Source organism: Ananas comosus, linkage group 25 (genome assembly GCF_001540865.1).
Source record: "Ananas comosus cultivar F153 linkage group 25, ASM154086v1, whole genome shotgun sequence".
Classification (NCBI taxonomy): Eukaryota; Viridiplantae; Streptophyta; class Magnoliopsida; order Poales; family Bromeliaceae; genus Ananas; species Ananas comosus.
Window position 1 is genome coordinate 3208054 of NC_033645.1, and position 27998 is coordinate 3236051.

Below are 27998 nucleotides of genomic sequence, written 5' to 3' on the forward strand. Positions count from 1 at the left end.
GACCCACCCAAACTTGGGGCTAAGCCCTCTGGCTATTTTTACGCACAATTCCAAACTAACGTGGTTATACAAACAATCAAATTACTGCTCGGAAATAAAATATGTACTCACAAAAAATGAGACGATTTATTGTAACTCCAATTTAATAAGATAATAATTATATGCTGAGAACAATGACACTATTGAAATTAGATGCGAATATGGAATCTGAGAAGGTGTTTGGTTTCTTAAAAAAGCATGAAAAATTATTTTTCAGGAAAACAAAAGTTCGATAAGAAACATCCTTTTTCACAAATCAGAAAATAAGAACACTACATTTCCATGAAATCTAATAAAAAAAACTTTTACATAAATACTACTTTTCCTCAATACTTAACAGTCAGAAATACTTGTGAGTCAAAAAACAATTATTTTTTAAAATATTTTTCGGAAAACCAAACAGTCCCTAAAATTCAGCCTAATTTTTAAGAGCTGAATTTTCGAAGCCCAGGCAAAGCCCAAAAAACTCGCGGTGTTGAGCACCTGAAAGCCAGGCCCAGAAACAACAGCTTATTCCCTGGAATCTGCAGATACAAAAGATTACCTCACTGTCACAACTAAGCTTCTGCTGCTGCCCAAAACTCACTTGGCTCCCCATTCTAGTATAAGCTCCAGATCTTTCACATGTCAAATACACAGTAATGCTTGCGGAAAAGCTGACTCAAAAAGGAAAATGAAAGCAGCAGGCTATCTTCTTATCTCTCTTCCAGCATTTCACACAGATCACATAGAAGAAACAACAAATGCTTTATTTACTGAACATGTGCAAACAGAATAAATAGACGGAAAAATTTGAAACATTACACACAGTTTTTTCCCGATAGGCTACTTTAGGTGTTACATGTGAATGTAGAATAAAAAGAAAATATACACAGTGATCTATTTGGATCGAATTTAAAAAAGAAGAGAAATGTAGTAGCAAAATTAAGTTAAACTCGGCAAATTTCTACCCTTAAAACTTGCTATTTGCTCACCCAAGAATGAGATGCATGAATACAACATATGGCTGCATCAAAACAGACGCCAAAACTGACAAAAGAGAGAAGCAATTGATGACTCTCCCCTCTCAATTTCACTTTTTCTTCAACTGAACCGTAAGCTTAACAGTCCGCACACTCTGATATCCATCTAATTAGTGTTCAGCCTCGTCAACTTGGACAATTCAATTTCTCCGCAAGGATCTTGTTCAGAAGAACAGGATTGGCCTTACCCTTCGACTCCTTCATCACCTATTAAAGTATTTAGGATGGAAAAATAAATAAATAAATAAATCAGCACTTGCATTAGGAAGGATAAGGGGGTGAAAAAAGCTTCTCTAAATGTGACAAACCTGGCCTGCAAAAAATCCCTGTAATTTGGTTTTTCCTGCGCGATATTGCTGAAGCTGCTTCGGATTTGCAGCAATAACTTTGTCGACCAATGCTTCAATAGCAGCTGGATCTACTATCTGGGAAGCAATGTGATATAAGCTCTTATTTGAACCATGGTTGTTTAGCAGTAAAGCACGCATACAATTTAGTAAACTAATTACTTATCATGACTCAGCACAATAACACACTCATTAAATGAATTTCGATATTAGAATGTCTCGGAGTCCTTAATGTTGCCGACTCTCAACAAAAGGAGCATCCATTTAAGACAGGTGTTTATTTCTGATAGAGAGGTAGTAAAATTGCACAGTTGTGCTTATTCCTGCAGCTCTGATTCTAGAATATCTTTTGCGGTTCATTTCCCTGGCAAAATATTCACCTCTTTAAGTTCTTGCAAAAATGTAAAAAGATTTACCTGAACCAAATCTTTTTCCTCAATCAACTGTTTGACAGTTCCACCTTTGGATATCAGTTCAGTGAGTATCTGCAAGCACATAAAACAAAATCTTAATACTTATAATCGAACTTTGCTCAATAACAAGTACAGAAAGGTTGGGCCAAGAAAAAATCAAATAATTTCCAAAACAATGATCAATACTGTATTTATATGACAGGCAATAAAGTGGAAAAGCGTGAAAAACAAGATAAACAAAATAAACCACCAGACACACCAAGGATATAACATCTTTAGTTCCCATAAATTGCAAAACCATGATGTAATTGTAAATTTCTATTAGGTATTAAAGAAGACAAGTGCCAAAACGATGTGATTACCTCTTTCCCAATCTTTCCACTGATAGTTCCATTTTTAATGGAAGCAATCAGCTCAGAAAGCTCTTGAGGAGTTAGTTTGAGCTCATTAATAGAAAGCTTTTCATTCTTCATGTACGCTGCAATATCACCCATAATCCAGTTGGCAGCCAACTTCACATCAGCACCATTCTCAAGAGTGGCATCGAAAAAGTCGGCAACCTGAAACGTCATCGAGGGTGAAATTAGAAGAATATAAAGATAAATTGTTTTAGAATTTCCTTTGCAACAATTATTTCATGGCCATAATGCAGGAAATCGCTTACAAATATCACAATTTTCACTCTGCCCTCCGAGCTTCTAAATTTTAAAACCTATATTTTTAAGCCATGGGACTGCAAGCAACGTGATAGACAACACTAAACAGAGTACTAAAGGAGGCAAAGTAATGAACACTATTGGATTATGTTTCAATATTTCAGGGACAAAGTAAAAAATCCTGATATGAATTGAGGGTTCCTATTATTAAGCCATATTATAGTGTCAAGAAATTTACACTGCTATCATTTGCAAGGAAGAGAACATCCTGCATGCTGAGTCCCAGATTCTCATAACGTCTCCGCTTTTCTTCTGGAAGTTCAGGCAATGATTGACGAATTTGGTCAATGAAGTCCTTTGTGAGGACAACTTCAGGAAGGTCAGGCTCGGGAAAATATCGATAATCAGCAAGCCCTTCTTTTTTCCGCATTGTGAAAGTTTTCTGAAGAAGCACATAGGAAAAATAAATAAATAAATGAATGATACCTGTGAAGCAAATCAAAGCCATAAAATATTGAGAAAAAAACAGAACATAAGATTTTTATAAACCTGAGTGCCCTCGTCCCAAAGGCGAGTTTCTTGAACAATTTGATCAACTTGACCCTTATTATGGAGTTGAATCTGTCTCGAGATCTCATAATCAATTGCCCTGTTCATTGCAGAAAATGAATTCATATTCTTTATTTCAACCTGTCAATAAAGTAAAAGAAAGCAATGTCATATATGTCATATTTGTACCCTCGATATCTTAAGAAAAAAAGCATGTGCCAAAACCATACTACTAAAATTGTTGATTGAAGTTCAGAATAGCTTTTAAAGCCCTAAAAATAACATTGGCATCTACAAAGAACTAAGTTGCCCATCTTCTTCAGAAGGTGTCTTTCCCTAAAATAATTAACTAGATGAGTGTCTATAGATATCATTCAAGAAATTATAAGCTATTTTCCTCCTGACTCCAATTAAAGATGCTAATCTTTGAAAGTCCAAAAACGAGCACAACACAACAGTGATCTGAAACTAGATAGTGAATCTATGTGATTTACACATATTACAAAAATAAGAATTAGTTTGGTTCAAAGATCAAGAGCAGTTACCTTTGTCCCAAACTCTAACTGTCCTATTGGCCGGACGGAAACATTCACATCGCAACGAAGGGAACCCTCCTGCATGTTCCCATTACTGACCCCCAAGTACCGAACCAGCCGCTGTAACTCAGCAGCATATTCAGCAGCCTCAATCCCGCTTCTCATGTCTGGCTCAGAGACAATCTCAAGCAAAGGAACCCCTGCTCTATTTAGGTCGACCTATACAAAAAGGACACCAGAGACATCAACAGATCATTAATAATTTGAAAGATGATAAAGGTACTATTTGGCTCGTCTGAAGCTTCTAAAGTTGTTCGATATCCACCACCCCGCCAAACAGTTTCATGCTATAGCAAAACGAGAAGCTTCAAATTAGAGTTTCTACTTGCTGGGTTTCAAAAGCTCATTTTAGCTTCAGAGGACAACAAAATCTTCGCAAGTTGTTGTTTGTCAAACACCTAGTTGCTGCTTCTCGAAGCAGCAAACTGTTCCAATACCCCGGCCAAATAGGCGCAAAGAACGGCATAAGCGTATTATTTCATGATAAAAATTTACCGAAACAAGGGGAATGTCTAACGAACCTGCGAATAACTTTCACTTTCAGAGTGAAGTAGTTTCCCAGCATCTTCCTCCATATGAACCCTAGTTATGCCAAACCTCCTATGCCCGCCGCCGAACTCCACAGGAAGATCAACATCAACATACCCTTTCCTCGCTATTGGGATATCAAATTGAGATATCTGGTACCCCTTTGGTAGATCAGGATAAAAGTACTGTTTCCTATCAAATTTAGAAGCCACGGATAGCTCGCAATTGAGTGCAAGACCCAATCTAACGGCAAATTCAACGACCTTCGAATTCAAAACCGGAAGAGTTCCGGGGAGTCCCATGCAAATTGGGCAAATGGTTGTGTTGGGCTGCGACCCGTACGTATAAGGGCAGCTGCAAAAAGCCTTGGTGATAGTAGAGAGTTGTACATGGGTCTCTATTCCAATTATAGCCTCATATCCCCGTGTCTTTTTCTCTACTAGTTCTTTAGTTGCCATTTGTATAGATTTACTGCTTGTTTTGCTCTCTGTTGCTTGAAGGCTCTCCGCGCGAACATTGTATCGAGATCTTTGGTGGTGTTGCTGTATTGTGCATAAAAGGGAACTGTCGCGACGAGCGGAGAAGAGAAATGTTCGGCGGAGGAGAAGGTGGTTGGTTCTGAATCCTCCTCGGAAAACGATTAAGGCCATGATGAACCACTGATCACATGAAAACTGTTTGGAGTAGAACATATGCAAGGTACTGAAAAATTAGATTTTTGAAAGAGAAAAAAAAAAAAGATTTTTGTAGCTATCTCAAGCCCAACACTTGTAGAAGTAAAACCTAGTGAACATGAATTTTTACTCCATGAAATGCATGAAGAACAAAAGATTAGATTTTCGACAAAGCCCAGCTCATAATTTGGTCGTAGAATACATTTCAATCACTCCTTTTGCAATATCTGACGAATTAGCTATAAAAAAACATTGATGGGTACTTTTTCCCACCCAAAATAGACGTAAATCATCATCAGATAATGAACGAACACATCCGAATCGCAAGGAGAAGAGGAATCATTACTAGTTGAGATTTTTTAAGGCAAAAAAAAAAAGAAAAAAAGAAGAGTAAAAGGAGCACGGAAGAGAAACTCACTGTTGAGTTAAGCGCGGCGAAGAGAAGCAGAAGCCATTGTTGTTGGCGAAGCTAATCCGTGTGCGAAGGAGACGAGTATCTTATCGCAGCGCTTCTCTCGGCCCCAGTTTCCGACCACAAGAGCCAGTGTGGTTCGTAGCAGAGGATGGGCCGTAAATGGGCCTAGCTCAAACCATAGCCCAGAGTCGGGAAAATGGGCTCTATTTATATGGGCCTTAAAAGTTGCCAATAACGGGGCCGGATTCGGGCCTCAAAAGTTGGGTTAAGTCCAAATTCGAAACTAAAATAAAAACATATTTTTTAATATTTAATATTGAAATTTAAATAATATAATAATAATTACTATTAAATTACAAGCTTCTAAACTGCGCGAACGTAATCTCCATCTTAGCCTCAAAATTGAAAAATTACATTTGGCCACCGCATCACCAAATTCGTAACAGTAACTATTTTCCCTGGTCCAAAGCAGGATTACCCGCTCCAACCATCCTTCAATCCCTACACGTGCCACCACCTAATGCAATCCCGCCACGTGTCATCTCACTCGGCAAGCTCCAGCCCTCTATATATATAAACTCCCCTCGCACGGATCAGCATATTCATGCATGCAAAGCTTGTTTGATATATACTTAGTAACACACAAATACATTTTCCACGTACCTTTTTCGTAACATATATTTTATCTTCCGAAAGAAGAGGATGTCGAACACGCAGCAGATGTTCAAGTCGGGCAAAGCCCACGGCGAGGGCGCGGTGAGTTCACAGGGCAGCGCGGAGTAGGATGAGGTCGAGGGTTTGGCAGGTGACGATTTTCTGACTGTTTGATCATCGCTTGTTGATTCGTGCAGGAGAAGGCGGGCCAGTGGATGCAATCCGCGAAGGACACCACCAAATCCATGGCCGACAGCGCACAGCAGAATAAGGACCAGGCCGCGGTGAGTTCACAGGGCGGCGCAGAGTAGGATGAGGTCGAGGGTTTGGCAGGTGATGATTTTCTGACCGTTTGATCATCGCTTGTTGATTCGTGCAGGAGAAGGCGGGCCAGTGGATGCAATCCGCGAAGGACACCACCAACTCCATGGGCGACAGCGCGCAGCAGAACAAGGACCAGGCCGCGGGCTTCCTCCAGCAGGTTTAAACTTCAGTCTTATCATAATTAATTAATTAACTCGCGCTTTAACCTGTATTTACAAGATTGCCACGCTCTAACTGANCCTTTTTTTTTTTTTTTTTTGTTTTTTTCTCAGTAAAATGAGTTTACTATGCTTGTTTTCAAACCAAAATTATAGACGTACAAATCGCAAATATATGTCATTAATTTATATGTTTCTTATATATGCATGAATTACTGGATCATATATAACGTGTGTTTTATTTTTCGTTTTCAAATATTGTACGAGAAGACCGGGGATCAAGTGAAGCAGATGGCTCAGGGTGCTGCGAATGCGGTGAAGAACGCGGTCGGAATGGGGAACACCGACACTGCTGCAGGGAACACCACTACTTCCACCACCACCACTACCAGCAAGCATTAGCTAGTTTCGGGGCGAACTTAATTTCTTTAAATTTGGCGCTACATATTATGTGAAATAAGCTAGGTGTGATTCTAGCCGCTTGAATCCCTCGTCTTGTTTTCTCTTCATATGGTTTCTTTTAATTCTGTTTTTGCCTTGTAAGGAATTAATTCTTTGATTATTATATAAAATATTAAATTTTTTTGGCCCCTATCTATGTATGCAAATTTGCAGTTTGAGAGAAATGTAATAGCCTATTTTAGAGCAACCACCTAATTGTTTAAAAATCCTGGAGCTTGACGTGAACATTGAACACTTCTTTTTATTTGAGAATCAAAGATTTTCTTTCTTTCACTTTTACAATGAGATTTTACTCAACCCCTTGTACAGAATATTTATGCAGATGAACATCTCACTATCGATTCGAATATAGGATGTTATATCATATATCTTGCAATGAAATCAATTTAACAATAATAGCAAAAAGTAGATTGAATCCAACGATTAAAACTAACTCTATTTTTTCAATAAACCGTTGGATCATCTGATATGCAGGATCGTCACGCATATGGGGTTATAGAAAATCTGCGTCCTTAATTACTAAAGGCCTGATTATTAGAACTTGGACATATTTAGCAAGTAAAAATATACCAAATTTAAGTTTAGATCACATTGCAATTTGTAATTAAGCAGGGTGGAAATCGATCAAGCAAATGCTGAGATTCTTCACACGGGATTATGAAATTTCAAAAGGATTATAAAATTGTGAGAGTTCGAAAGTCAAACGGGAATCAGAAGCAATGGAATCACTCTCATTCCCCGAGGATTATATATACCATTTCCCCTGACACCTCTCATGGATTTCCACCCTTCAAACAATGACACAAAAAAATTATTTTTTCTTTGGTCACATGTAATTCTCTGTGTTTCGACCCCTTTATTAATATACACCAATAACTTATCTACAATTTTCTCTGTGTTGGTACTTGGTACAGGTCCAGCTGAGACTTAGATCATTCATAATTAATCTTATTTTTCACACAAAGTGTTTTTGATGCTCGGAAGCATAAAAAATTACTTGGACATGAGCATTTTTCTAAGTTGTTGTGGAGGCCATCTCACTATCTCAGTGTCGTCGTACTTATATATTTTTTAAATATTCATGAATCTCCTAACAAATAACAAGCTTGCTTAATATTTGTGTTGTCAACGGTTTGACTCGAATTTTAAAGATAAAAGTAATTCTTAGCATCCATATAAGTAACATTAAGGGCTTGTTTGGTTCATCCAATTTGAATATGAAATGGGAATCGATTTGATCAAATCCGGTTAATTTTGTTTGGTTCGCATGAATCGGTTTGGAATTCCTATTACGGATTGGAATGGGAATGACCCATTAGCCTTTAACTTGATTCCGGTCTTCTAGTCCGGATTGAGATTTCATTCCGGAAGCCCATTAAGTTCTCGAAGCTCATGTGACCATCTCACCCTCCTTCTATTCACCTCTTTCTCATCAAAAAAAAAAAAAAAACCTATCCTCTTTCAAAACCCTATCCCTAACCCACATCAATAAAAGTTTTTAAAAATAAATTTGATATTTTTTTTGAAAAACTTATTAGAGAATAGTATTATATTTTTCATAAATTTTAAATAATATAAATTTATATTTGAGAGTAAAATTAGTATTATAGTATCTTATAATTTTTTTAGTTTATACGAATCAAACAATGAAATGTAAATAACTCATTCCAATTCCCAATCCACAAATAAACCAAACGTCTTGGGGGAGTGGGCCATTCCAATTATCATTCTAACTCATTCCCACTCCATTATCCATTCCAATTCCACTCTTGAACCAAACAAGCCGTAATAGTATTGAGAAAAATGAAAAAACAAATTAGAAACACTGAAACTTATTTCTGATCTTATTTTAATGGTATAAAAGTTGCTCAAGATAATATTATATTGCATTAAAAAGTTATGTATTTGAGCTGTTTGGATCATTCGGGAATCTGTTTGATTTTTTACCAAAAGTGTTCCAAAATTAAAGGGAGAAAATTGAAGGGAGAGGAAAATGAATGACTAAGATATGTGGCTTTCTCTTATTTTGTCTTAAGAAAATCACACAAATTTCATCTCCTTTGCAATTTACTACAAAATTAGTATTCTATAAATATAAAGGTGTCCAAATAGCTCTTGTCGAGAGAAAACAAACATAACTAATCAAGAGTTTTTTAATTAAATAAACAAATAATATCTTGTTTAGCCATGAGAACTTGGAATACCTTCGATTTACTCTTGTTTTGAAATTTGCCCCGTGAAATAGTGCCATTTTTTTTTTTTCCAAAATGCTCCTGCCTTTCAGAGTTTATCATAAACATTTTGAGTTTTAGAATGATTAAATTAAAAACTTGATACATTGAAAAGATGATTATTTAAAAAATATATATAAGAAATTGCCCCTTAAATAAACACCTCGCTTTTATAAGGTACCCAAACATGCCACATACTATATATGTGCATGATGAATTTTTCTTAATTGAGAAAGAAATAATCTTTTGATCTCTTAAAAAGCAATAGCGTCGAGAAATTAAAGGTGAAATTATAATGAGATCTACCTGAATCATAATTTATTTTGATCGGATCATTAAATTAAAATTATATTAATATTAATTTTAGTACTATAACTCTTTCCAAAAAAAAAAAAAGAAAAGAAAAGAAAAAGACCCTAGGAAAGGTACATCTAAGACTACAAATAATCGACTCAAGGGTAGTTTCGTCAATTCAATTGTTTCGACGCGTGCGTCGCGCCGTGTCTCGCGGTGTTGTTCTCGTCCCCTCTATGCGACGTCGAAACTCGGCCCCACCAGGACGCTCAGCGGAGTGAGAATATCAACTCAAATGCCGTTAGTTAATTCAGATTCGGTACGGATATAATTCGGATAAATTTTTTTTTAATTTTTAAATTTGTTGAAAAATACGATTAAAAAACGGATTCGATAATTATTCGGATAAGTGATTTATACGGATATTATACGTTCACCAATTAAAAATTCAAAATAAAAAATTCGACTATATATATAATAATTAATATACTATATATATTATTATTATAATTTTTATATATAGATTAAATATATTTAAAATTATAATAAATATATATTAATAATATATTAGAGTTATATATTTAGAAATATTAATAAATAATTACAAATTTATAAATAAAATATTATATAATAATATTTTTATTTAAAAATAAAATACAATATATTTATAAATAGAATTATATATATATATATATATATATATATATATATATCATGAGAGGGAGGTCCACCGTGGATTTCCCTCTCATGCGGTCCACTTGGCCAAAGTGGCCTCGTGAACCGCGCTCTATGAAAGAGCTCCCAACGTCGTGATTTTCTGCGGACGACCTCGGGCGAGACGGACGACGCAACCCACGGCCCTCTTGCTCTTTGTGCCTACCAGGGCGGCGGAGGTCCGGAGGAGGAGCAGGACGACAACACCGATGAGTTCGGCGACGAGAGCAGCGACAATGCGACCGGCAGCCGCGATCGCCATTGCCCTTTTTTTTTGCCGAATAATTCGCGAATAATTATTTTTGACGAAAAATATGCATTTTTTTTCCGAATTTTTTAAAAAATACGAAAATGACTGTTTAATTCATATCTTAAAAAATTCACGAATTATTCGTGAATTATTCGCGAATTTACTAACTAGGCCGATTTCTGATGTTATCACTCGATAAAAAGAAAAACATATGGCAAGCCATATATCTTGTATGAACAAATTAATAATATACATGTATATACATATCATTACGTAACATATATTGGAAACTAAGTAGTAATTATTGAATATACATCAGTAGTAAGCTATTATCTTCAAGCTTAAGATTTTAGAATTTGTGCGTAAAGTGCTTATTGCGGCATTAGGTTCCTTTGCTTCTGTAATTGAAAAGCTTACTTGAGCCTTTACGCACAATAAAATTTTGATTTACCAAACACAGTGCTAGATATATATATATATATATATATGAGTGGAGCTAAGAAGAAAATAAAAGCAAGGCCTAATGTGTGCAGGATTAGTTAATCTGTCGCTGCATACCCAAAAGTCCCATCACTTTGACTGAAAATCACGTGTATATATATCTACATCTTTATACTAGATATTGACAATTCGATGATTTGGCTTGATCCCATATCATGTTATTTAATTGGACTATATTTAATCTAGTTTATATTTAGAAAGTTAATTAAGAGAATTTTATAATCATATTAGGATAATAAATAGCAAATATCAATTTAATTTTCTACTTACCTTTTAAAGTTGTGAAAAAGTCTTATAAATATATGGGTGATTCTTTCAACAAAAAAAAATAAGAGAAACACAAAAATACCTAAAATATAAAGAAGATTTAATTTCGTGGTTCATTCTAAAGGATTTTGAACAATAGATCATAGGCCAAATTAGTTTGTAACTCTATTTGCTTAGGATTTGGAACGTTTGAAGATCTTCATCAACAATTCAAGAACACATAAATTGACTTCTACGCTTTGGGACCGATCGTGTTTGAAGAAAGGTTAATGCGACTTGCTTTTGTGGAAAAGGTACCGTCGAATACTTTTCCTGCATCCTACACTTGCAAAACGCTCTATGGTGCTTGATTTTTTTAGTAACTATAGTGATTAATTAGTACATATAAATCAAATCTTGCAGTGTTTCATGCACAAACTATATTTGTTCAAAAAACTCTTTAAGTTATTATATATATACAAGAAATTATGTTAACTGATCACTAACTGGGAAGAATCCAAATTAGAAGCCCATTTTCAGCAGGTAATTAAAATGTATTTCTCAAGGGGACAGGACATCAATTACATGGAGGGTCACGCATTTCAAAAAGCTGTTTATCGCAGTATATATGCAGTGGGAGACATGTATATCATGAGCAAAAGCTTTTGTAGTTTTTGGTAATTAGTATTTACTACATATACACCGCACCCAGATTTGAGAACCCTGTCCCTGGTCCCATGAAACCACAAAAATATAAAAAAAAAATGATTAAAACAATAAAAAATGAAAAAAGTAAATAAATATTTAAGTAGGGAGAAATAAGGAATAGAAGCCTCTCTACACTGTCCATTACCTCGCCAAAAAAGATCTCAAAGGCTTGTAGCCTGGGTTTCCTCGCTTTCCACACCAAACTCCTACAACACCAAGATAGTAATAGTAAAGCAATGAAAATAGTGAAGTAATGATAAAGTAATAAATTAATAAATGGTCCACACCCAGCTAAGCATTCGAAAATTGTTCCCCGCTCCCGGTGCATCGACATACCAATGCACCATCCATTTGTTATTAACTCTTAACCCACTAATTCTGACCATAAGATAGGCTAGATGACTCTTTATGTAATTCATTAATAGGGTAAAAAAAAAACAATATTATACAATATATACGAGCATGCATCTCCACACACACAAAAAAAGAATGTATTCTCAACCAAGCTACAAATAACGTCTTATACGAGTTGTAAGCGTATCATCGCACACTGAGTTGCAGTCTTTTTTTAATTTTATTGAAAGCTGGTGATTGGATTCGAAATACTAATGCGATGAAAGAGTGATAAGTGATCGATGCCGAGGTAATTATAAGGATGCACATGGTGCAGGCAATAACTGATTCCCTCCTGAGTCTTATTTAATGGGTTATATATGCGTAATATTTATTACTGTTCTTTCGCTGTGTGGTTGCAGCTCAACCATTCAAGTTGCCATTAAGGTCTTTAGTGCTTGGTAGGTCAAGCCTTTATACTGGGCCTTCAATCTCCCTCTTCCCCCCACTTCTTTTACTGGTGCAACTGCTAGAGAGAGAGAGAGAGAGAGAGAGAGAGAGATAAGGAGGATAGAGATGGTGATTTGATCCCATGCAACTATATATGCAAAAATGAAAAGATATATATGTAGAGTGATCATATAACCATAGAAAGAAAGGTGTGGGTAAGAATTAAGAGAGGTGTCTTTTTCTTGCCCATGAGTACTGCTGTTAAGGATATGGCTCTGATTCGGGTGTTGTCTTTGTTACAAGCATTACAGTTTTAAAAAGGGCCTCTCATATATCTCTATCTCTCTTTGTCTTTGGGCCCTAAATAATATGTTGCCTCAGAGGAGGAGGAGGAGGGAGCACTACTTAGGAGAGAGAGTGCTCGGCTCGATGTCTCCTTCTTCTTCCTCGCTTCTTCTTATTCTCCTTATTCTGCTTGTTACGATCTCCGCTACCGTCGATCGAACATCGGCGGTCTCAAACTCGAATTCTACGAGCACTCGAAGGGTGTCGACACTCAAGTTGGCGAGGATCCAAGAGCACTTAGATAAGATCAATAAACCGGCAGTAAAATCCATTGAGGTAATTAAATATATATGTATGTATATATACTTTAATTTAAAACTTAGTCATTTTTATTTATAGCTGTGACGTTTAATTCTTGGCTCTGTGTAGAGCCCAGATGGAGATATCATCGACTGTGTCCCCCAACACAAGCAACCAGCTCTTGATCATCCTCTTCTAAAGGATCACAAGATTCAGGTGTGTACATGTGTGTGTGTGTGTGTGTGTGTGTGTGTGTGTGTATATATATATACAGATACCATTTTTATCATCAGTAAACAATATATTTAGTTTTGACATACTTAGCTAATATTTTTTTTTCCTTTTTTTGCAACTTATACTAGAGAGTTGCACCTGGGATACCGAAGTTCAAGGGCGGCCGCCAACCGCGGAATTACACTGCGAAAAGGGCGTGGCAAGCGTGGCACCATGTCGGGCACTGCCCGAAAGGAACGGTGCCGATTCGAAGAACATCGGTCGATGATGTTTTACGAGCCAAATCCTTGTTCCACTACGGGAAGAAGCAGCTCAATAGAGTGACCCTTGCTAGGTCCAGTGTTGATGCACCAGATGTGGTCAGTGGCAATGGCCATGAGGTAATAATAATGCTAAGTTTTTTACTCTCTTTTTTTTTTTTTCGCCCCTTGAAAAAGAACATTCAGAAGCTTCATTTACTTCTCATACATAAACTTGTGAGGGAAATCATAAGATCTTCTTTCTTGCTGCTTCTACATATTGAGGAGAGCAATAAAGATGTGGGTCAAATAAGAAGGTTGGTGTGGGAGTGGGATAGCAATAAATGGTGTTCGTTTCATTTAACACTGGAAAGAAAAAGGACATACACATGTTTCTTTCTCTTGCGCAATCTCAGTAGTGATCTTTTTACACTTTCACATTAAAAATTTCACCTTCCACACGAAAAAGGAGAGGGTGGGATCATAAGAGCATGCATTGAATGAACTCAATGCATTCAAATAGATAGCTAGTGGAGGAAGCCATCATGATCATTATTGTCTCTCTTTGCATCTACTGCTTCTCCTTCAAGCATATTTTCCTTCAAGTGCTTTCACTTATTATGTAATGCCGTGATATCAACAGAGCCGATTTTACTATTTAATAAAAAGATAACATAAACTCGATCATCATTAGTCTTATTTGATAAGACATTTTTTAAGAATTCGCCGTGAGGGTCTTGAATCCAAGGTTCCTGTAAACCGACCCAAATGTCTCACCACTAGGATATGAATGATTAATTTGGCTTCATAAAAATTATTTATTTATTAATATCATCATCACCCAAAGCATGTGTATCTCAAATATATATATATATATATATATATATATATATATATATATCCCAAATTTTGTTGACTAACATTATTTTATAATTAAAAATGATATTAATTTATATATTTTGACTTGTATTGTTGCATTGCACTGTAGCATGCAATTGCATACACAGGGAGCTCACAAGAAGTGTACGGAGCAAGGGCAACAATCAACGTCTGGGATCCGTCCATCCAAGCATCCAACGAGTTCAGCCTATCACAGATCTGGATCCTCTCGGGATCATTCGACGGCTCAGATCTCAACAGCATCGAAGCTGGTTGGCAGGTACTTCTTTTTTCATTATTTTTTTTAAAAAAAATTTTCATTTATTTAACTATTCCTGTTATTTTATTTATTTATATTTATATTTTATTTTTTTTGCCTGCACGCAATTAACTCCCACAGTAGATCCATGCACTAGAATCATAAATGCACAGACATATCAAATACTGGTCCTGTTACTCTATTCAAATTGAATACAATACAATGAGTTGTACCTGATTATTAATTTTACATATTTTTACCTTTGAATTGTAGCTAGCATTCTAAAATTTAAGTTTAGGAGTCAAATTAATTAGGACACAAATATTATAACAGCCTTTTTTCTTTTTTGAGCGAAAAACTGTGAAGTAATAAGTTTCAAACTTTAAACCCTTTATCACTTCTGTTGGGAAGGGACAGTCAAATTTGGATGCAAATATTAGAATAGTTTTTTTTTTTTTCTTTTAGAGAGAAAATGTGAAATAATAAGTTTCAAACTTCAAATCTCGAATATCAATCATCAAATCAAACCTTTATCACTTGCGTTAGGAAAGGATATACAGGGAGCCTAAAATGTTAGAATAGTTGTTAGTACATTCAATAGAGATAGTATTTATTGTATGGTAAAGCATGCATGTTAATTTATTGAGTGTGTCCATCTGGAGCTTTTGTAGTATGCCGCAAAGAATAACATCGAGTAAAATATATAACTAACGAAATGCAAAGTCCTATAAGAACTAATATTATATATATAGTTTGGTCATATGATCTGTATACAATAATTTAGTAATTAGTTTTTAAGTGCATGGTCAAAGTTTTAGTTTTTTATGAACATGTAAGTGTCCTTGGATTAGGGAAGTTTGATCTATGAAATTTAGCAAAGTGGGGTAAACTTCGAAATATTGTTTCAATATAATAAAAGAAATGGTGACTTCAATGTCATGTACCCTAAGAATTGACATTTTAGCACCCCAATTCCCCACCATTTATGGAGAAATTGGCCTAGGAGTTCATGTACATTTAATAAAATTTAGAACCTTATTCTTTTAAAAAAAGAAAATAATATTTAGAATTAAATACTTTCCTAATCCAAACTTTTTTCTCGTAGTATATATTTTTAAAAAATTAATACTGATAGAGAAGATATATATATTGTGTTTGAACTTTTTTTTTTTCCACAATATTATTTGTCTATGCTGTTGAGGATTATTGTTAAAAAATTGCACTTTTATTCTCCAATGAGTTCCTAAATAAATTGGTCAGAATGAGAGCGCGCACATGGTGTCATTAATGGGGTGGTGCATACGCTCAATATAATATTGTGCCCCACACATGGAAAAAAATAATATAAAAGGAACCCAAAAAAGGGCTTTTTCGAAATTATCCTCCCTGTTAAGAAGAAAACAACAAAACCTTACCCCAGAAAAGTGTTGAAATAGTTAGTTATAATATACATGGTGCCATGTAAAGTCACTTGGCATCAAGGATTGAAACAAACCCACTTAACTCCATCATGCCATATCCTATAAATCTAGCTAGAAGTTTCCTAATATATTAAAAATTGCAAAATGGCCCCTCCACTAATCCCTCTTAATCACTCATGATGTGCCTTGCATGCTCCTTCATAGCATCAGTGCCGTGTCTAATTGTCTATAATTAAACTGCTTTTAGGAAACAAACACACACAAATCCAAAAGTTTAGAAAAAGTTAGCACATGCATTATACAAGTCACTTCTAGAGATTCATAATTAATCACATACACCCACATCTTGAGTAGGATATATATATATATACAAGATGAACCAAATTAAAGAGACAAATTAAGGTAGCTTATTGCTATAGTTTTTGTACATAGGACCACTAAATTCATTGGAGAGCCCATGCCAACTCCTCCATTGCAATCAAATAGCTTGTCGGAAGCATTATGAAGAATAATCGAAGGACACTAGTGTACAGTATCTTTCACAATTAATGTAGTGGCCCATACAATTTTTTTTTTTTTTTTTTTTGGTGCGTGCATCTGAACCTGCCATTGCAAAAAATGCAAAGAGAGGATCATAACATTAATGGCATAAAAAGCATAAAAAGAAGAGCAAAAACTATAGCAGAGGAGATTATTTTTGATAGATGATACTATATTTTTGAGTTGAGTAATTTTACTTTAGTATTAATAATTCGTGAGACATGCATGGGTGTGCATGGAATGGTGATCTGAAGCTTTATACTTCTTTCTAGTCAGGTCAGCCCTGAGCTATATGGAGACAGCAGGCCCAGGTTGTTCACCTACTGGACGGTGAGATCTCTCCTCCCAAATAACCTTAAAAATATATGAACAGTCCCAGTACTACTATTCATCTAGTACGATTTGGTTTATATATTGTTCGCTTAAATATTTCAGTTTGTGACTATAAATAAAAATCTTTTATCCTAGTTACTCGTTGTTTCCACGATAGAAGGTATAAAAAATGGTTATTACATATGGTACTTATGTGCGGTAAGTTTCAGAAGTTGAAGTAAAACACAATAACTAACTTTCGTTATGGGGATATATATATATATATATATAGACATAGTACAATTATCATTTGTACAAATTGTCCTCAAACAAACTATATATATATATATAGTTCTATAGAGTCCGGCTACTATGCTATCAGTAGCACGGAGCGCTCCGTGCTACCAAGTTGTTTTCGATGATGCGGCTTCCAAATCGACGATCGGCTCCGTTAAATTTGATCTACACTATTGAAAGTATTTGGAAACTAAATTTCAGATTTTTTCGATATCATTTGACTAGTGATCAAAAGATCTCAAAATTGACAATTTTAATGGCCGATGTGGTGTGTTTGTGAGTTTAACGGTATAAAACAATCCAAATGCGATGAAAATTTTATAGAAAATTATTTTCACTATTTAGAGTAAGATTAGTATATCTGATCTTGAATTTAAATCATTTATCATCATTTTTTATGAGATTTTTATTTTCAACCGTTCAATTTTAGACTACTTGTTTGATAGGTAAATGGTATCGAAAAATTATGAAATTTAGTTTTCAAATACTTTTAATAGTGTAGATCAAGTCTAACGGAGCCGATCGTCGATTTGGAAGCCGCATCATCGAAAACAACTTGGTAGCACGGAGCGCTCCGTGCTACCAATAGTATAGTAGCCTAGCTCTATATATATATATATATATAGTGAGAGAGAGAGAGAGAGAGAGAGAGAGAGAGAGAAAGAAAGTAGGGCTACTATGCTACCCAAAGTATAGAAAATCTGGTGTTTCTGATTTTTTTGCCCTTAGATCACTCCGTTTAATCATTTCTAATTTTTGAATTAATACTATTATTCTGCGGGGAACACTCAATCCTCGGCATACTATTCAATTCTGAAGGGACCGTAATTATTCCAATCTTACAATTATTAATCCAAGGTTAAAAAATTGAAAACATTAAATTCTCTATACTTTCAATAGTATAGTAGCCGGACTCTATATATATATATATATATATATATATAACTAGGCTGGAATATTATCAATAGCACCAAGTTATTGGTGCTATTGAATTTTGAGTTATTGGATTGAAAAATAGATGGTTAGGATGATGTGGGCTTCATGTATCTTACAATTTACTACGGAATTGGATCCAAAATTGTAAGATCTCATAGCCTAACCTGATAGCTTTTTTGAACTCATTTATATGTAAACTGTTTTGATACTGCAGAGTGATGCTTATCAAGCAACAGGTTGCTACAACATGCTATGCCCAGGATTTGTGCAAACCAACAATAAGGTTGCCATTGGAGCAGCTATATCCCCTGTTTCATCCTATGCAGGAAACCAATTTGATATCACCATTCTCATATGGAAGGTATGTTTGTTCGAATGGATTCGGGTTTCGGATTCAACATAATTTATCTCTCAAACATTATTTCACTCAAGTTAAAAGCGCAGCTATTCAACAAGTCAATCGCCTAACTTTTACTTCTCAGATATAAATCACACGTACTGAATCCTACAGGATCCGAAGCTAGGGAACTGGTGGATGAGCTTCGGCGAAAATATGCTAGTAGGTTACTGGCCTGCGGAGCTCTTCACACACCTCTCCGACCACGCGACGATGGTGGAGTGGGGGGGCGAGGTGGTGAACATGCGGCCGTCCGGCGAGCACACCGCGACGCAAATGGGGTCGGGCCAGTTTGCCGAAACCGGATTCGGGAAAGCGAGTTACTTCAGAAACCTCGAGATCGTCGACACCGACAACAGCCTCAGCGCGGTACAAACCATATCGACGCTCGCGGAGAACACCAACTGCTATGATATCCAGAGCTTTTCGAATTCCGATTGGGGGACACACTTTTACTACGGCGGGCCCGGAAACAATCCGAAATGTCCGTAAGAAGTAGTAAAATCTCTCTCTCTCTTTCCTGGAGTGAATTTTGCTTTTACTACTAGCTACAGGTCTCACCACACTTGTTGAATATGTGAAATTATGATGAAATGTTTTGGGCTTGATCAATTATTAATTGTTTTGGACCCATGGGATGGGCTATGGGGTCTTGTTTCCCTCCTGTTTTGGTTGGAACTAATTAATGTCACATATACGTATCATATTTGTTGGGCAATTGTGCAAACTATTTTCTCTGTTAAGTTTGATAAAATTAGATGAGTAAATTTAAATCAAAAAATGACAAATAATTATTATTTACGAGTCCATATGCTCACATTGGACGTACGTGGTATGGACGTTACAGAGATAGATACTCTCCTAAGTTTTCGAAAGTTGCTAAATGTAGCAAGAGCAAAGGCCTTATCTGAAGGAATTTTTTTTCACGGAAAAACATCATTTTTTTTTTCTTAACCATTTTTTTGGATAAAAAAAATTTGAAAAAATGGAATCACCATTTTTTTAATAAAAATTAGAAGAAAGTTTTTCAGAAAAACTATTATTTTGAAAATCAAACAGACAAACAAAAAATCTATTCAGGCTTAAAATTATTATCTGAAATATTTTTTCGGGATGCTAAAAACTTCTTACATAAAACATCTCACAGAGAAAAACCCCAATAAAATGTTCTTTTCCTTGTTGCCCTTTTTTGACATTGTGTAATGAGTTTTTTTTTTTTTTCTCTCAAAGGTCAACAAAAATTGCTTATTTCTTCGGACTATAAAAGCGCTTCTGCCTACAAACACGGATTGTAATTAAATGCTACTGACAATTTAGACAAAACTTGTACTGTGGAATCTTTGGGACTTGAGTTTTATGTCCCTCTTTCTCCTAATTAAACCTTCTTGCAATTCTTAATGCAAAGTTAGCAACCCTCATGTAAGGCCCAATCCAAAGAAACACTTACAAATTATATTAGATTTAGCTCTCGTCCTAATAATATATTACTTATCGTCATCAAATTTCGTGCAAATGGAAAGTAGAAAAAGAAGAAACAGTATATAAAAATCGAATGGCCATTCTTTTAATCTTTCTGTACACTAAATTCGGAACCCAAAATCTTCGTAAGGCATGAATATATAAGCTAAAACTAAATTTGTTTTCACTCAATCTTATAGTTAATAAAGACAAATTCCTGATTAATACTGCAACATTGATCCTTGTGTTTGGATTGCTCAAAAACTCTTCCTAAATATTGTTGATAAGTTGACCTTTTATAACAGTAAATTATTAATTAGCTGAACTTTTTAGACATGATCTAACTCAAGAATCACATAAATATTACTGACTCAGATAGTAATATTTAAAAGAATCACCTAGAATATTACTTACCAGTGATAATAAAACTTTGCTGTGTGAAAGGCAAGGGACAAGAGTAGCTTGAGAAGCCAACCTAAGTAGTAAAATGGAAAGAGGAGTGAATGGGGAAGTAAATAGATCAGTGCCTCTCTGTGAGAAGGGACAGAGACACGTGGTGTCAGTTTCCTGGGACATAGCCATTTTATTCATTACCTAGATGTTGAAAAGTGATTTGTTGAGAAATAATGACCTTTTTAATTACATGAGTTCCTCTGACATAATATTGATAGTAAATAATTATTACTCACTATCAATTTAGATAAATATCCAAAGACTGAAAAATAGATAGTAGACACTATTTTTTTAACTATTTATGTACATACATTTTTGCGTGTATATGTAAACCGTGAAGATTTTTATGTGATTGAAAATTTAGAGTGCACACTATTTTTATCTGCTTCTCGAAAGGTTTTGAATTCATAATTGGACTGGGTATTATATTTTACTTATGCGGTAATTTATTTTATTCTTGAAACAAAATTGGAAGGCTGAATAAACTAATTTATTTCAGACATTTAATCACGCTCCTTATCTACCAAACATATAAGCTTCTCCAATAAGTTAAAAAGATCTAGGAAACAAGATTTTCATGCTCAAAACATGACCTCGAAAAATTATCAAATTCATGCATTTTATACCCTCCTACCACTATTGCAAAATGCCTTGGGCTAGATTTTTGTAGAAAAGCAGAAAAGGCTCACCCAACACAAATATAATGGGCTAAATGGGCCAAACTTGTTTTGGGCCTCATTCAAAATAAGGCCTAACAAATTATCAATAAGCAATTTTGGCCCAAAACAAGGACGGCCCATGAAAACTATATGGGTCAAAAACAAGCCCATTGACACGACATTACTGGCCCCTGTTATTACACGTGTCGTGCTCTTTTACTTTTCTAAAATATTTCGGGCATTAAATAAATATATATATTTACTATTTATTAAAGGGGAAACGGGAAACGCGCCAACTATAAAGTACCCGAAATTTATTACGGCTAAAGTCTCGTTTCTCACCACATGGCCAACCGGGAAACGCGATTCTCCTCTAACTGGCCTCATAGTGTTCATTAGATAACAGCTTTTAAGTCACAATCAAGCATTTAGTCAAACATAATCCCTCCTCTACGGAACTCTGAACATAGAAAAAAGAAAGAAAAATATAAGAATATATAATTGGACCAAACAACTCCATCAATCAGCATTCTCGATCTCAATGCTACTAAGATTTTTTTTTTTTTTTTTAAATCTCTCAATATCGGGTAGTTTCTAGTAAGTGTGAGAAGTTAGGATTTACGTGGGGCGTTTTACGTGGAGAATATGCGGATAGCATAGCTTACTTGCTAACTCGAACGGGATTCGCGATTCCCAGTCGACGCTGAAGCGATTCCCAGTTTGGGATATGAAACCACAAAAAAGGAGGAAAAAAACAAAAGATAAAAAAGAAAAATCGATGCTAAACTCTAATCCCAGATTAGAAGGTCAGTAAATGTACGCGGAAGAAGAATTAAAGCGAAGTTCGATCGAAACCCTACTCTTCTCTTCTGTGCCCTCTCTCTCTCTCTCTCTCTCTCCTTTGCTCCTCTTCAAAACCCTCGCGTTCTCTCTCTCTCTCTCGCTCTCTCTCTCTCTGGATCTTACGCTTGCCGATCTCATGGATCTGGGGCGCCGATCTCCGCGTAGGTTTTTGTGACCGGAGCTCCTCCTTACCGCCCATGGCGAGTGGAGAATAGGGGCAATGTGGTCGCTCATGGAAGAGAATGGATGGTTAGGTCGGTTCAGTGGTGAAGCTGGAGCTCGGATGCTTCTAATGGGGATGGCTGCTTTGTGAATTGCTCGGATTTTGGGGCATCGGTGGAGAAGATGAGCGTCGCCGTGTCGCTTCTGCTCCTTTTGCTCCACTTGATGTCCGACTCCTCTGGTACTCTCTTAAATCCTTGTTTTACTTCGATTCCTACCAAGTTATGTGTTTGGGCTCTTGATTAGTGTTTGAGGTGATGCGATCTGATACGTTGTGGTTTTTGAATCTTTTCGCAGTTGATTTATCTCCAAATGCTGTCGAATTTCGGTTTTGATGCGTTCGTATCTGTAGTTTAGTTAGTGTTTTGGGTGATCTAATCTGACACATTGTGGTTTTGGACAATGTTAGGTTGGTTCATGATCTGATGCTACATAATTGTTGGGTTACTAGGGGAATAATTGTACTCTGTCGTCATCCTTTCCATTTTGGCCGTGTGGGCTTTGAACTTGAAAATAGTTTTCTAATTTTTTATTTCTGATGGAGAGTGACCTTTTTAGAAACTAACAAATGAGTTGGATGATAAGAATTTGTCAACTAACAAATGAGTTGGGTGATATATATATATATATTTGGGAACCTAGTGGGCCAGTAGCCTCACTGTAGTTGGGGTCATGCTAATGCTTAATTTTAGTTAGTTTACTGATTCCTGCGATAGATTACCCAGAGCATATGTCAGAACAGATGACACTTTGTGCTTATGTTTGGACGACTAGGGCATTACAACTGTAAAGCCATGGTCGAGCGCAAATGATACTTGAAAATGTGTAAATAAATTGGTAAGCAAATTGTGCAGCAATTATATTTCAAAGTCTGGCACCGACTCGATCTCTTGTTGCGCAATCATCTGTTTCCATTTGGCATCTAAAATCAATCAATATCTTACTCTTAGTTTTACATGAAACTGTGCAGCAATGGTATCACGAAGTCCAGCACCACGTCAATCGAGGTCACCTGAAATATCACCTCTTGGGCCAGTACTTGCCCCACCTTATTATCCGAAGTATCGTGGTATTCACCTGCTCAATCCTTGATAACTTTGTGCATGTTGTCATTTCGACAGTTTTTACCATCTTATCTCTTTCAGGTTCCATGGCTAAACCTCCGTCGTCCAAACATCATAGAAGGATTCCTCGTGCAATTTCGCCATCACCTTATCCGGCATCACAAGGTTTGACAACTCATATTTGTTTTCACAAATACCTCATCTTTGCACTCATTCGAAAGAAGCATTTGAATATGCTTAGCATCTTCAACAGATTGTGATGAGATTTCCTGTTCTGAGCCGCTCACTTCGACACCACTTGGCTCTCCTTGTGGTTGCGTATATCCAATTAAGGTTGTTATGGATATTGGGGTGGCTCCGTTTGTACTATTCACACATACAGCAGAACTGGAAGTTGAAGTTGCAGCTGGCACATTTCTGAGACAAAGCCAGGTGAAAATCATGGCTGTCTATCCGACTAACCAGGACCAACAAAAGACTAGAGTTACTATATACTTGGTACCTCTAGGAGAAAGGTTTGATAATACAACCGCTGTCCTGATCTATGAAAGGCTTTGGCAGAAGAAGATGCCCATAAACATGTCCATTTTCGGTGATTATCAAGTAGTCTACGTCCAGTATCCAGGTAACTTTGCTATTCTTTTATTTGGTAAAATGTAGACATCCCATTATTCACAACTTGGTTGCTGAACTTTTCACGTAAACTCTGTCTCTGAACTTCCTTATATAGAGTGATTTCATTCCTGGCTGTCAAAAAATATCTAATTTTCATAAAGAAATGATCATTTACTCTCTGTAAAATGGTTCTGTATTTCAGCTTACTTGAAAGTTGAAACATAGAAAGACCATGTTAGAGAAAAAGTCAATGCATGTTGATTTTTTTTTCTTTTATGGACAGGAATGTAATTGCAATTTACAGGAAAGTTCAGGGATGAAATGTTTAAGTAAAAAAGTTCAGTTGGACCAAGTCACAGTATCAGGAAAATATGGGGACCATTTATACATTTTGCCGTTTTCTATTTTGGCCATTATCTTACATATTCTAAAATCGAATTGGCATATGCACGAACATTGTTATACAGGACTACCTGCCTCTCCGCCATCTAACCCTAGGGCATCCATGGGGTTTGGTCCAAATCAACAATACCCCCTTACAGCTGATGTCCCAACTACCAAGTCGGAGAAACTGAAAACGGGAATTATTGTTGTTATTGCAGTATCCTCTTTTGCTCTCGTCTTGGCATGTTTTGGAGTAGTTCTTTTACTGTTAAAATGGAGGAAACTTAGACGGCCATCTACTGCCATCAGCCCTGCAATTACACCATCACTTACCAAAAGATCTGGTAACTAAATGATCTATCTACTCTATATGGAGTAAATGTCTGGATACTCCCTGTACTATCCTGATATTGTAACTTAGTCCCTGAACTTCTTTTGTTAATCAGTTTATTCTCTGATCTTTAACGTGTTGCAAATCCATAATTGACCATTGAGAAAATTTTACATCCCTATACTTTTGCTGTAATAGATCTTTCTAACGCTATTTCAAGTAAACTAATCAGAAAGTCATTTCACAAGAGAATGGGTAAAATGGCCCAATCACAACAAAGAAATGGATTTCTTTAGAAGGCCAAGAATGAATTGCAACATATAAGGAAATTGTGGGACTAAAATATATTAGGAACAAGTATTGGTACCAAGTTTCAAAATCAAAATTGAACAGGGATTATCTACACATTTTACCCTGCTACTTGGCATTGGCTAATGTTGTTGTTTCGGAGACAGAATTTGTTAATTATAACGAAATGGTGTAGTATATCATGCAGGAATAAGGTCCACACTATCAAATAGCACTGCGAGCTCTATGTCTGTATCCTTTGTCTCCACAATGGCTACGTGCCCGCCGTCAGTGAAGACATTTTCACTGGCTGAGCTCGAAAAGGCAACCGATGGATTCAGCTCAAAAAGGGTTTTGGGTGAAGGTGGTTTTGGGCGTGTTTACAAGGGTATGATGGAAAATGAAAGTGAGGTTGCTGTTAAGTTGCTTACAAGGGAGGATCGGAGTGGGGACCGTGAATTTATTGCTGAAGTGGAGATGCTTAGCCGTCTTCACCACCGTAATCTGGTAAAGCTGATTGGTATATGCATTGAAGGGAACAGACGCTGCCTGGTTTACGAGCTTGTTCGCAATGGAAGTGTTGAATCCCATCTACATGGTATTTTCCTGATTGATTTTGTATTCGGTTTAAATCCGAAACTTTGGCTTATGAAATGCATACTGCAGATATTGGAAAATTTGGGAGTGGCTTGTGATTCAATTGTGAATTTTAGGCTGTTCTTGATGGGCTTCTTGCCGAAGTTTAACAGCTCTCTTTTGACAAAAAGAGTTGTGCATGTTATGTTTAGTACTATTACCTGCTTTCTATTGTCTTAGGTTATTTAATACTTCTAATTTTGTCTTAATTTAGTGAAAACCTACGAGGCTTTTATAAATTTTCATTATTTGATTGAGAATTATTTTCCTACAGATTACGAATTAACTGATCCATTGTTCACAAAATATCAGTAATTTGAAGGTTTTTGCTTAGTTCAAGTTATCAAATTTCTGCAGATTGGCATCGCCCATTACTTCTGCACTTGTGTATGTGTCTTTCCTTCATGCGCTATTTCAAAAAGAAGATGAAATGATTGTTTATTCTTTTTTCTCTAAAACTTTGTGAGATCTTTTTGAAATATTGTTTAACCCTTAGTAGATTTTCCTTACTTCCGCAAATTGTATAATGCTTTGAACCAATGCATTGGGAATGACAAACTGCTGTTATATTTCAGGTGTTGATAAGAAGAAAGGACTTCTGAACTGGGATTCTAGAATGAAAATTGCTCTTGGTGCTGCTAGAGGTCTGGCCTATCTTCATGAGGATTCGAATCCTCGTGTTATACACCGTGATTTCAAGGCCAGTAATATACTATTGGAGGAAGATTTCACCCCCAAGGTTACTGATTTTGGTCTCGCAAGGGAAGCTTCAGAAGGCAGTCACCATATCTCTACTAGGGTCATGGGCACATTTGGGTGAGGGCTTTTTACCATTTGTTCTGTTACTATAAGTAACCAAGTTTAATATTTAGCGGTATAGTGACTTCTGGCAAGTATCGGATGTAATTATATAGTTACTCTGTGCCGCACTATGATGAGACGCATCTTTCCTTGGATTTAGTATTTTTATTTTTTTAATATCTCTGAAATGACCACAAGAATAGCCATTATTTGGTATGGGAGCAGGGTGACATACTTCCTCCTTGTTCTACCAAACATGACGATAATACTGTTGTTCTGATCTAATTGGGTTGTTATAGGATAGAGGCTACTTTGTAATATGAACTAATAGCAACAGTTTGTACCCCTTTTCTTTTTACTACTGATATATTGTTGTTGATCAATTTGAAGGTATGTTGCACCAGAATATGCAATGACCGGGCACCTTCTTGTGAAGAGCGATGTGTACAGCTATGGCGTTGTTCTACTCGAACTTTTATCTGGTCGAAAACCTGTGTATATCTCAGAGTCTCAGGAGGGCCCAGAGAACCTCGTGACATGGGCCCGTCCCCTACTGAACAGCCGCGAAGGGCTGGAGAAGTTAATCGACCCCACCTTAAACAAAAACTACAACTTTGAAGACGTAGCCAAAGTTGCATCTATCGCGTCTGTGTGTGTTCACATCGATCCATCGCAAAGGCCCTTCATGGGGGAGGTTGTGCAAGCACTCAAACTTGTGTACAAAGACATGGACGAAAATAATGACGATCTATATAGCCGAAGAGAGTCATCATCCGGTACGGACTTTGTTAACGAGAACAGTTGGTGGAATGCGGGTTCACCGAGCTTGGCTTATGGGAATAATTCTCCTTTTATCACCATGGAGTATAGTTCAGATCCAATGGAAGAGCTGAATAAGCCCCATTCGGCATCATCATTGGCTGGGAAGGCGGAGCCAATGGCCTTGCAAAATAGATCGGGTCCTTTACGAACCAAGAAGAAGAAATTTGCTGCTTTTTATAGATTGAGAGGGAGCATTAGTGAACATGGGCATCTATTTCGCAAACGCAGTAATAATCGGTAGCAAATATTACAAAATGTCTCTCTTTTGTGATTCTTCTCACCAAATGTACAGCTCCGAGCATTGTGGCATCTGATGGGGACTGTTATTAGAGTTAGCTTGTCGTCGGCTTCGCCATTGCTTTCAGGTGGGTGCTTAGCACATGGCTTCTAATTTTGCTAGAAGTTATGATTCATTTCTCATGTATCATTGGTATGTAGTTTGGGATGTTTGTGCCCGGTGCCATGGTACTCCCTATTGTGCCATGCTGATATAATTATAGCTTCTATCTCTAACAGTGTAAGATTCTGTTCAGATGTCTTGTTGGGTTTGATTTGTTGTAGGGCTGTCGAAATTTTGAAGCCCGATTCTGGTTTCTCTTAAAATGAAACAGATGTTCAACCATGTAGTCCATGTTGCTTTACTACTAGTATGCTGATTCTTACGCATTCTAGGCTGAGTGTTATTTTGAATGTAACACTGTAAATGGTGAATTTCGTTAAATATGCCAGAAGTAACAGCAGGATATCAGTATATCACTG

The 27998-nt window shown here is 36.3% G+C and overlaps 4 protein-coding genes across 6 annotated transcripts; 3 read left to right on the top strand and 1 right to left on the bottom strand.

Annotated features, from left to right (window-relative positions):
* On the bottom strand, nucleotides 771–5359 carry LOC109703581 (glutamyl-tRNA(Gln) amidotransferase subunit B, chloroplastic/mitochondrial). The gene is made up of 9 exons (XM_020224245.1): nucleotides 5243–5359; nucleotides 4144–4824; nucleotides 3572–3781; nucleotides 3027–3167; nucleotides 2716–2919; nucleotides 2184–2381; nucleotides 1825–1893; nucleotides 1370–1486; nucleotides 771–1268 (listed from the first exon to the last, which is right to left on the bottom strand). Exons 2-9 carry the CDS (start codon nucleotides 4798–4800, stop codon nucleotides 1188–1190), a joined length of 1677 nt encoding a protein of 558 aa, XP_020079834.1. The 5' UTR covers nucleotides 4801–4824; nucleotides 5243–5359; the 3' UTR covers nucleotides 771–1187.
* On the top strand, nucleotides 5855–6969 carry LOC109703669 (late embryogenesis abundant protein 1). Its single transcript, XM_020224381.1, has 4 exons — nucleotides 5855–5995; nucleotides 6091–6177; nucleotides 6273–6374; nucleotides 6646–6969. The coding sequence occupies exons 1-4, from the start codon at nucleotides 5942–5944 to the stop codon at nucleotides 6775–6777; spliced, it is 375 nt and encodes a 124-aa protein (XP_020079970.1). The 5' UTR covers nucleotides 5855–5941; the 3' UTR covers nucleotides 6778–6969.
* On the top strand, nucleotides 12635–19406 carry LOC109728932. The gene is made up of 7 exons (XM_020259483.1): nucleotides 12635–13185; nucleotides 13279–13365; nucleotides 13512–13763; nucleotides 14611–14781; nucleotides 16998–17051; nucleotides 18481–18627; nucleotides 18778–19406. The coding sequence occupies exons 1-7, from the start codon at nucleotides 12934–12936 to the stop codon at nucleotides 19153–19155; spliced, it is 1341 nt and encodes a 446-aa protein (XP_020115072.1). The 5' UTR covers nucleotides 12635–12933; the 3' UTR covers nucleotides 19156–19406.
* LOC109703554 (receptor-like serine/threonine-protein kinase ALE2) lies at nucleotides 21922–27992 on the top strand. 3 transcript variants are annotated; one of them, XM_020224206.1, is made up of 8 exons: nucleotides 21922–22479; nucleotides 23269–23367; nucleotides 23444–23527; nucleotides 23616–23987; nucleotides 24445–24705; nucleotides 25189–25578; nucleotides 26192–26432; nucleotides 26808–27992. In XM_020224206.1, exons 1-8 carry the CDS (start codon nucleotides 22422–22424, stop codon nucleotides 27478–27480), a joined length of 2178 nt encoding a protein of 725 aa, XP_020079795.1. In that variant the 5' UTR covers nucleotides 21922–22421; the 3' UTR covers nucleotides 27481–27992. The 3 variants fall into 3 exon arrangements, with proteins under 3 accessions (XP_020079795.1, XP_020079797.1, XP_020079794.1); XM_020224205.1 differs by having other exon boundaries at nucleotides 21924–22479; nucleotides 25177–25578; XM_020224208.1 differs by lacking the exon at nucleotides 24445–24705 and having other exon boundaries at nucleotides 21923–22479; nucleotides 25177–25578.